Source organism: Arachis ipaensis, chromosome B09 (assembly GCF_000816755.2).
Source record: "Arachis ipaensis cultivar K30076 chromosome B09, Araip1.1, whole genome shotgun sequence".
NCBI classification, from domain to species: domain Eukaryota; kingdom Viridiplantae; phylum Streptophyta; class Magnoliopsida; order Fabales; family Fabaceae; genus Arachis; species Arachis ipaensis.
In genome coordinates, this window is record NC_029793.2 from 21,925,726 (window position 1) to 21,936,675 (window position 10,950).

The 10,950-nt window shown below is 31.7% G+C and overlaps 1 protein-coding gene across 1 annotated transcript; it reads right to left on the bottom strand.

The window, feature by feature from the left end:
* On the bottom strand, window positions 4,118-5,825 carry LOC110266788. Its single transcript, XM_021111800.1, has 6 exons — window positions 5,666-5,825; window positions 4,909-5,339; window positions 4,687-4,785; window positions 4,567-4,626; window positions 4,344-4,411; window positions 4,118-4,259 (listed from the first exon to the last, which is right to left on the bottom strand). The coding sequence occupies exons 1-6, from the start codon at window positions 5,823-5,825 to the stop codon at window positions 4,118-4,120; spliced, it is 960 nt and encodes a 319-aa protein (XP_020967459.1).

Consider the following 10,950-nt stretch of genomic DNA (forward strand, 5'->3'; position numbering starts at 1 on the left):
CAAACATTAATCGAGATTTTATATTCTTTATATATCCATTATATTCATTGAGCCTCTCTTTCCGTCAGAATTTTTGAGTTGATGTTTGAAAACCTAATTTTGTCTCGTTGTCGATCTTTGAAACCTCGAGTGGCTGGATCTTCTCTCCCTATTTATTTCTCTCTGCATCCATTATATTCATCAAGCCTCTTTTTCTATCGAAATCCCCGTTTTGAGGTTATGGAAATTAATTTTGCTCTTTTTTGCTGACATGGATCTTCTTTTTCTCTATGCCCTTTCTAAGTTTCTGATCCTCTCTTTTATTCTCATAGAGTTGCTAGAGTTAGACAATGTTAGAGTACCTATATTTTATGTTTTTATTTGTATCATTTTCTATTTTTTAGATTTTGTAAAAATAAAAATAAAAATAATAAAATATTATTTTTTATTTTTATTTTTTGTTTTTTTTATAAAATTTAAAAAATATTAAAAATAAAAATACAAATTAAACGTACTTCTATCGCGTGTTTAGAAATTTTTTGAAATTCAATTCCTATGGAAATTGAATTCAATTTCAGTGTTTGAAATAAAAATATTTAAATTAGTTTAAATAGAATTCAATTCAATTTCATTGTTTTTTCTCAAAATCAATTCTAACCGAAATAGGTTCGATTTAAAATTTTATTCCATTAGAATTTTATTTAAAATTTAAAATGTCTAAAATATTTTTATAATCTAATTACTTCTTCTTTACTTTTTTCACTCACTTTCTTTCAATACCCCCACATTTCAACACAGGCTCTTTCTTATCTCACCCCTTCATTCCCTTCTCTACTTACTATAATATATACTTTTGTTTTTGAAAAGCCTACTATGTCACTTTCTTATTTTTTATATTGGGATGGTTGTGGTCTATGGTACGTTTATGGGAGTGTAGGTTGTATCACAAGGATGTGACAGCGCTGACGCTGAGTACAAATCGGACGGTCTGATTTGGAGAAGAGAAATCGAATGGTTCGATTTGAGGCATAGCAGGTACACAAATCGGACCGTCCGATTTGTGCACTGCATGCCACACGTCACACATGCAAAGCTCCCCAGCCCCAGCTTGTATCTATGCAAACACAAATCGGACCATCCCCCATTCACTCTCCCTTTCCGTGTCTCCTTCATCCCCAACCCCACCTTCTTTCTTCTTCTCCCATTGTTGAACCAACGGTCTAAGGAGAAAAAAATTGGACCACTACTATCATCAACCTTTCTTCAACAATGCCAAGAAAATAAAGAATAAAAGATGCCAATCGTGTGGAGCTTCACATTGTTAATTATCTTGATCATTTTAATTATGTAAGTTTTTATTATCAAATATTTTTATTTAATAAAAATAATATTGATAACGTTATAGTAAAAAAATTACTGTAATGATAATTATTAAGATTAGATCTGATATGATAAAATGATTAGGTTATTATATTAAGAGAAAATGACAAATCAATTCCTAATTTTTTGATCCGCGGATATTTAAGTCCCTGAGGATTTAAAAATACATTTAAGTCTCAGACCTCTTCAAAATTTGGACATATTGATCCCTGAATCTAATTTGTCTAATTTTAAAAACTCTCTCACGTGTGCATTCATATCAACCAGGTTAGTACAACGAGAGTCATGTTTGATTTTTCCATTGAGTCTGACAGATCCAAGTGAACATGAAAAATCAATTTGTCTAGATTTTGAAAAGGTCATGGATTTAAATATATTTTCAAATTTTCGATAACTTAAATGTCAATGTATAAAAAGGTCAATGACCTCTTTATCTTTTTCTCTTATATTAGTTGTTAGAAATAATCAATAAAATAAAAAATTGTAGAAAATATTTAAAAAAATTAGTGAATTAATTATTATTATTATTATGAGTATGTTATTTAATTATTTAATTAAGGATTAATGATTTGTGTCGTATGTTAGATTAGAATAGAATGATATAGTTACTTGAAATGCTTATTTATTATGTTAGAAGTGAAAAGGAAAGAAAATTTTAAAATTGTTTAAATATAATATTTGTTAGAAGTGAATTAATTAAGGATTAGTGACGTGTTGTTGTGTGTTGTTAGATTATATTAGAATAGTTAGTTAAGAATGTTTGTTTATTTATTATGTTGGGAGTGAACATATTAAAATTGGTTAGATTGAATAATGATTGAAACTGATAATTAAGATATGTTATTATTACCATGAAGAATGAAAATTGAATAAATTTAGTGTAATTTTAGTAATGAATTATGTTAGTAACTTAGTAATACTAAATTTTAAATATGAATTTAATAAATTATTTATGATTATTGATAAATTTGGTGTTATAAAATATATATGTATAATAATATTAGAAGTGTTTAATATTTTTTAAAATTACTCTGGTTATATAAATAGAAAATAATGAATAATAATTATTATTATAAAATAAATAAATCGAACTCAATATATACAGTTTGACTAATAATATTTGGGAGCGAATTTTAACTTGTTACATTGAAAATATTTTTTGCATGTTTGCTTCATTAGTTACATATTGGGTTTAAAATTGAATGAACTCACCAAACATAGATATATGATATCTGTACAAAATAAATGACACTCTCCTAGATATTTGAGAATCCATCTTCTCACAAATCACACATTTTAGTTCTTCAAATGACAGTGTGAATGGAATAACAATATCTGGTGAATTTTCACATACAAATTTCACTTCTTCATATGTTTGTAATAAAATCTATCCATGATAATATACTTTTAACATAATAAATTTATTACAAACATATGAAGAAGTGAAATTTGTATGTGAAAATTTACCAGATATTGTTATTCCATTCACACTGTCATTTGAAGAACTAAAATGTGTGATTTGTGAGAAGATGGATTCTCAAATATCTAGGAGAGTGTCATTTATTTTGTACAGGTATCATATATGTGTTTGATGAGTTCATTTAATTTTAAACCCAATATGTAACTAATGAAGCAAACATGCAAAAAATATTTTCAATGTAATCCGTTTAAGGTTTTTTGATAATTATAAGTATTTAATAAATATGAATGTGAATTTTTACTAATTATGTGATGTGATAATGTAAATTTGATTTTGTCAAATTAATTTTGTTAATTAAATAAGGTTATCTTTGTTTCGTTTAATGTTATATATTATATATGGCTACGTTTTGTAGGGCTCACGAATGTTAGAATACAACCACTTAATGCTGCCGGATCCGTACAATCAAATTGTGGAGGGGCATTTTATTTACAGGAGATTAGTTTTTATCACGTTTTTTAAATTGGAGTTGTCTAATATCAGTCAGTATTGGTTAATGCTCTGATCGAGAGATGGCGCCCTAAGACTCACACATTCTATTTTCTGGTTGGTGAGTGTGTTGTGATGTTGGAGGATGTGGCACTAATTCTTGGTCTTTCAACGAATGGCCTGCCAATTACAGGACCGACCCTCAGTAGTTATGAGGCCTTGGAGGCCGAATGCTTGGATAAGTTTGGTGTTGCACCGAGGAAGACGGACTGTAGAAGAAGTTTCATAAAGTTGATGTGGTTCCGAGGACCGAAAGATCATTAGTGTTAACTGATGATATTCACATTCAAAGGTACGTCAAGTTCCACATAATGTTATTATTTGGGACAATTATATTTGGAGACAAGTCTGGAGCAGCGGTGCACTGGAAGTTTTTGCCGTTGCTTCGTAACTTCGCTGGGATCATACAATTTAGTTGGAGATCGGCATGCCTGGAACACCTGTATAGAGCATTGTGTAGGGCATCATGTGTCGACTGCAAGGAGGTTGATGGTCCACTGACACTGTTGCTTACCTAGGCTTTGATCCATCTACCATTTCTCGCGCCGATTCCTAGCAATTCTCGACTGTTTTCGATTGCAAACAGGTAAATATAATTATTATCTGCTTTGAAATAGTGTAGCACATTTTATATTTTAAACTTGATTGTTAAAAGTTAATAAACGGATTGTCTGGTGTCAGGTAGCGTAACTGGGACCGTGGTAATCGGTCTTACAAAACCAAGTGCAGTGACTAGAAGATTGCGTGCGCCTTTCAAAATCGAGTTGATGCATTCCACTAGATTAGTGGTCATATGATCCCATCAGTATCCCCATCAAATGCCAAAGTATATTGCTCACGTGGAATCCGATCCAACCAATTGGTATAAGCCTCACCCGCTCGTGTAAATGCTGATAATGCATCTCGTACTCGCGAACTATCCTCGAATATCCTATCAATAAAAAAAAGACCAACTATAAAGAACATTCATTATAATAGTAGGGTTTAAGAATAACTATAATAGTAACTATGATACCGATGTTGACGATAAGCTTCTGCAGATACGGAGCCTTGAACTTCCTCAAGAAGTTGGACTCTATGTGCCTGATACAAAACATGTGAAAAGTTCTGGGAGGAGACCAAGTTCCATTACTACGAGTAATAGTTGACCTGATGGATTCGTGCCGATCGGAGATAAGGCCCACACCATCACGTGTCACGACATGTTGTTGCAAGTTATTAAGAAAAAAGTGTCAAGCCTCAGATGTCTCTCCCTCCACTATCGCAAATTCAATAGGCATGATATTGTTATTGCCATCCTGTGAAATTGCAACCAACAAACAGCCCTTATATTTTTCATACAAATGATTTTCGTTTACCAGCACTATTGGCTTGCAATGTTTGAAAACTCTAATACAAGGGTAATAACTCCAGAAGACTCGGTGTAGTACACGAATATTAGGAACCAAGTCATCTCCCTAGTACGCAGACATTGTTTCAAAATGAACGACTATTGATGGCTCCTTGTGACACATGGCCTCAAACCATATGGAAAAAGTTTCGTACGAAGCTTTCCAACCTCCAAAAATTGACTCCACTACCTTCTGCTTTACCAACCATGCTTTGTGATAACTTTTGGTGTAGTTAAACTTCGACTGTACTTCCACAATCACTGATTTCACCTTTATAGATGGGTCAACTTCTACCAATGGTTTTATTGCTTTTGCAATTGTATTGGTATCCAGCTTCGAATGATCTTGAGTAATGGTGGCCCTAGTACAGGTGTGACTACCATTATACCTCTTTATCTCCCAGCGGTATTTCCTGGACATTTTGCTAACCCTCATCAGCCAATCACAACCTACATCGTATTGGGTACATTTAGCATAGAATGTCGTCGGTTCCGACTCATGCACTCGATAATCTACACCTCTACGGATGGTATAATCTTTCATCGCCTTAATTACTACCTCCCTAGAACTGAATTCCATTTCTACGGTGAATTCACCGTCCGTCATAATAGGAAGCTCTGCTGCAATTACGCCACAAAATTTATATTTCAATAAAGAATTCTTAAATAAGTGTCTCATTAATAAAATCTATCTATGATCCATAAATCAAGAATAAATCATTCAAAAGTTAATAAATTAATCAACTAGGTCATCAAATGCTATTTAATAAATTAATAATCACACAAGAATGCGAAATACTAAATTCCTCAACATACTTGCTTACTTGATAATTAAAAATTAAACAATTACTAATTATATGTTATATTTTACCTATTTACCGTTGCCTTAAATATTTGTCTCAAACTCAAAATCTATGTATAAATTATAATTTAAAATTACTACATACCTGCATTTATATATTGAGAAAACTCCGGTGCATGCATGGCCTCCAAATCCAACGACCGCATGAAAGTCGGCTCCTCAAACGGCTGCTGGTTTGCTAGTGCATTTTCCACATCTGCCGCCATAGCATCGTTAGCTTGATCTTTGTCTACACTCGGATCCATGACCTCATAATTACTTTCAAATTCTTTCTCGCTATCATTGTTGTAATTTCCAATTCAATATCTCGGTCCACTGCAGATTGCTCGAACTCAATATACAGTTCGATGAACGAGATTCGGGACCGACTTTCAAGATACAATGAAAATATTTCTTGCATGCTCGCTTCCTTGGTCACGTATTTCGTTTGAAATTGAACGAACCCACCAAATACAGATATAGGACATCTGTACAGAATACACGACATTCTCCTAGATATTTGAGAATCCATCTTCTCACAAATCACACCTTTTAATTCTTCAAATGACAGTGTGAATGGATTATAATATCTAATAGATTTTCACACACAAATTTTACCCCTTCAGATGTTTGTAATAAAATTTGACCATGATAATATACTCACATTACACACTCTCAACTTTGGTATTAAGCTTTTTCAAACAATAGAGAAGAAGAGAAAGAGCAGAGAGGGGAGATTCAAAGATTTGAAGATCGTGAGAATAAGAAGATGAAGTGGAGAGCTCGATGATAGAGTTGGTATATATAAAATTGGAATCAGACCGTCCGACTGCCTTTTTAACTGGTTCAAATTTTTTGAAAACCTAAATTGAACAATCCGATTAGAGGTACGGCCCACAAAAAAATTTGTGTGCATCAAATCGGTGGATCCGATTTCATTGTTCAAAAAAAAAATTTGTCCTCTAGCCTAGAAATCAGTGGGTCCAATTTCTTTGGACAAAAAAAATTTCGTTCTGCCTACATGAAATCGGTGGGTTCAATTTCTTTGCAAAAAAAATGTATGCCCAACACAAATCAGACGGTCTAATTTGTGTCCCTTCTAACCTCCAAGAAATCGGACAATCCGATTTCTTCCTGTCAGTTAACCGCCGTAACAACAGTGTAAAACACCCCTAACTTCCATAACGCGGCGTTACACCAACCTAGGTGTCATATCGAAAAAAATTAGTGTTACACCCAAATATCTTCGTGTTACACCCAAATTCGCTGCAAATACAGAAAAATATTTTTTCTAATGCTGCATTTTTTCTTCTTTTTTTTCTTATTTTTTTCTTTCTTTTAGTTGAATGAATATAAGTTCATCATTTTTCAAGTAATTTTGCAGCATTATGTGTTTATTCTTCTTCTTCGTTTGATTTTTTTTATTCTTGTTAAAAGAGCAAAACAAACTTGAGAAGGTAAAATAAAAAGGAAAAGATGAATAAGAAAAAAAGAAGAAGAAGATGGTGATGATGATGATGATGAAAAAAAGAAGAAGAAGCAGCAAAAGATGAGGAGGAGGAGGAAGAGGAAGAGTTTTGAATTATGTAGAACTTATCAGCATACGTACACCAAAAATTCTTAAACAATACACTCGAATATCTTCGTGTTACACCCAAATATTTTCGTGTTATACCTAAATTTGCTGTAAATACAGAAAAATATTTCTTCTAATGCTGCATTTTTTTCTTCTTCTTTTTTTTCTTATTTCTTTCTTTCTTTTAGTTGAATGAATGTAAGTTCATCCTCTTTCAAGTAATTTTACAACATTATGTGTTTTTTCTTCTTCTTTTTTTGATTTTTTTTGTTTTTGTTTTTGTTAAAATAGTAAAACAAGAAGAAATTTGAAAAGTAAAATAAAAAGAAAAAGATGAATAAGAAAAAAATAAGAAGATGGTGATGATGATGAAAAAAAGAAGAAGAAGCAGTAAAAGATGAGAAGGAGGAAGAGTTTTGAATTATGCAGAACTTATCAGCACACATACACCGAAAATTCTTAAACTATACAGTAATACACTCGAATATCTTCGTGTTACACCCAAATTTGCTACAAATACAGAAAAATATTTCCTCTAATACTGCATTTTTTTTCTTCTTCTTTTCCTGATTTCTTTCTTTCTTTTACTTGAATGAATATAAGTTCATCCTCTTCCAAGTAATTTTACAGCATTATGTGTTTCTTCTTCTTCTTTGTTTGATTTTTTTTGTTTTTATTCTTGTTAAAAGAGTAAAACAAAAAGAAACTTGAGAAGTTAAAACAAGAAAAAAAAAGATGAATAAGTAAAAAAAGAAGAAGAAGAAGATCAGAAGATGATGATGATAATGATGATGGTGATGAAAAAGAAGAAGAAGAAGCCGCAGAAGATGAGGATGAGGGAGAAGAAGAGTTTTGAATTATGCAGAATTTATCAGCACACATACACCAAAAATTCTTAAACAATAGACTCAAATATTTTCGTGTTAGACCCAAATTTGCTGCAAATACAGAAAAATATTTTTTTAATGCATAATTTTTACATTACATTCAATTCAAACCATCAACGATGAAACATTACTCACTTACAGAATCATAAACTACTAACAAAAAAATTAACTAGAATCGAACCACACCTCAGCCACTTGATTGGATTCAAAACAATAATCAATTTCATTTTGGTTAAATTGACAATTTGAACTTGAATTATTTATTATCTTCAACAATGAGATAACTGATGATGGAGGAGAAGGAGGAAAAAGAAGGAGGAGAAAAAATTCCACAAAAAAAGGAGGAAGAGGAGGAGGAGGAGGTGGTGGTGGTGGTGTTGGTGTTGGTAACGACGATAACGAAAGAGAAGAATAAGAACGTGCAGTAACGGCACGAAAAAAAGCGTGTGCGCGTGAATGTAAATGACTTGTATGGATTTGTATTAAAAAATAACTTATATGTGGAGAATAATTGATAATATTAATGGGATGTCACTTTTTTTAATCTGATGATGGTAAGATATGCCAAACCGAAAGACAATACCATAAACAAATAGTCCGACAAGAGGAGAATTCCTTCTCTACTAATTATATATAAAAAAACATATGTACATTTAAATATATCTTTTCAATGTTCAGAAATTAACCTTAATTACTCAAGAAAAGTGGCAGGGAGAGAAAAAAAAAAGATAAAAAGATATATATAGGCCATTTTACGTATTTGTAGTAAGATTATAACATTAAGTTTGTCAACCTAAAAATTCATTCATTAATTACCCTATATTTTGTTTTGGTTTTCACATTAAATAATTTATTAAATTGTATTATGCACACTCTCATTGGATTAGATTTCAGCTGATCTTCAACTTAAACGATGAATGTCACTTAACTAATGATCTAAATTATATACGATACGAGGACTTTAGCTAATAACATTAACAGTCTCAGGTTTAAGCCAGGCCGTCTTCATATTTAAATCATATCTTATTCTACCCAATCACCTTAAAAATTGGGAAATAGATCTGATAAGAAAAATAGGTCAACCACCTCCTTAAAAGACAATATAGTATAAATAAGAGAGCTAATACATAAATATTTATACCTATACATATTAATTTAATCCTCACTTTTACCTCTAAGAATTTTTTTACTTGAACAATAGAGTTTTTTTGCAGGCACCATTCTCAGAACATTAGTATCGTCTGTGAGGACAAATCTAGAAATACTTTGAAAGCTATGGGTAGAGTTTAAAAAAAAAAATCTTAACATCAATACACCCATTAATCTAACATAGGGGGTATAACGACATAGGTCAACTGTGCTTGTATTATTCAAATGCTAATTAGCTTCTTTCACACTTAGGTAACATCGGGGCATGACTACAATGTCTCCCAATAGAATCAGGGCTCCCAAAGATAGATACATGACCCTTGTAAGTCAAATAACAACAGACTTTTTGAAAGTCTCAAGGACGACAAGACCTAAATAATCTAAATATGAGCCATAGACTATAGGAACTGGAGCAAAATGTAGTAGCAAGTCGAATGTATCTGACCTAGGTTATTCAGAAAATGACCTCCCACATGGCCTCCCAAAAAAACAAGCAGGAAAGGGCTCCCTGACGCAAAAACAACAAATGCAAGGAACAAAGTCACTCATGAGAACTCAACTCCCACGCCAGACGAAGGAAGATTACCCTAGGAACATAAGCAGTAACGTGACGACCTAGTGGTCATGGCAGCAACCCCTTTCACTGAAAAGGTTTTAAGGATACGACTCTTCTATCATTAAGATAAACTAATCGATATGATAAAGAAAAAAGAGTAAACAAAAAGACAAGAAGTAAAACCGAATAAAAAGATACATTGAAATTAAAATAGAAAATCAAAGGGATAATTGAAATTGCAAAAAGAATCACTCTATTTTTATCTGATTTCTTGTTACAACAAGAAAGGGACACCTTAACCTAACTTGTCTACACCATAGTTTGGAAATTGAATCGAAGAGACTCACTCAACTTTCTACCTAATTTTCCGATATAACAAGAGTGGGACTCACTCAACCTCATTTGTCCACATCATGGTTTTAACACGAAACCAAAAGAGGTTTTCACATATCTAATAACTGAATATTACAACTACAATAATTTATAAGGTATTTATAACCTTCTATTAGGTTAAAGCAAAAAGAAAAAAAATCCTAAGTCCACAAACATAAAGTCCAATTTAGTAACGAAATAAACAAAATCAAAATATATCAAATTAAATTGAACATTCTAAAAATATAAACTAATAACTTCTAAATAATACTTGAACTCTTCATATCACGAACATTTAAAGCACGTATCACGATACAAAGTATAATAAACTAAGGATCCTTTGGAACACTTGACAGTTTTTAGCCCTAATGAATCTCGAAGGAGCCATGGATGTCTTTCTTGGTTACACTCGTTGAACCCATAATCAAGTAGTTTAACTCTATGCCATATGGGATACAGGGATAGTAGGTGCTTTGCTGACATCTCCCAAATGTTTGGGAAACACCAAAAAGCTACTTTTTTTTTACTTTTGACTTATAGAAAGTTACATTAATGTGTTTGGTACAATTTTTAGATAAACTTTTAACTTTTCAAAAAGTTATTTAAGAGCTTTTGAAGAAGTTAAAAAATGTGATTTCTCTTATTTTCAAAAGTTATTTTATCACTCCTATTTAATGCACAACTTTAAAATAAGGACTTCTATAATAACTTTCTAAACTCAAAATAACTTATTTAAAAGTTAATATTAATAAAAATCCTTATATTTTAAACTCTTTTTTTAAAAGAACTTATTTAAAAAATTTAGCCAAACTGATCCTTAATCACCAAATCTATCTGGAGTATGTAGGAGA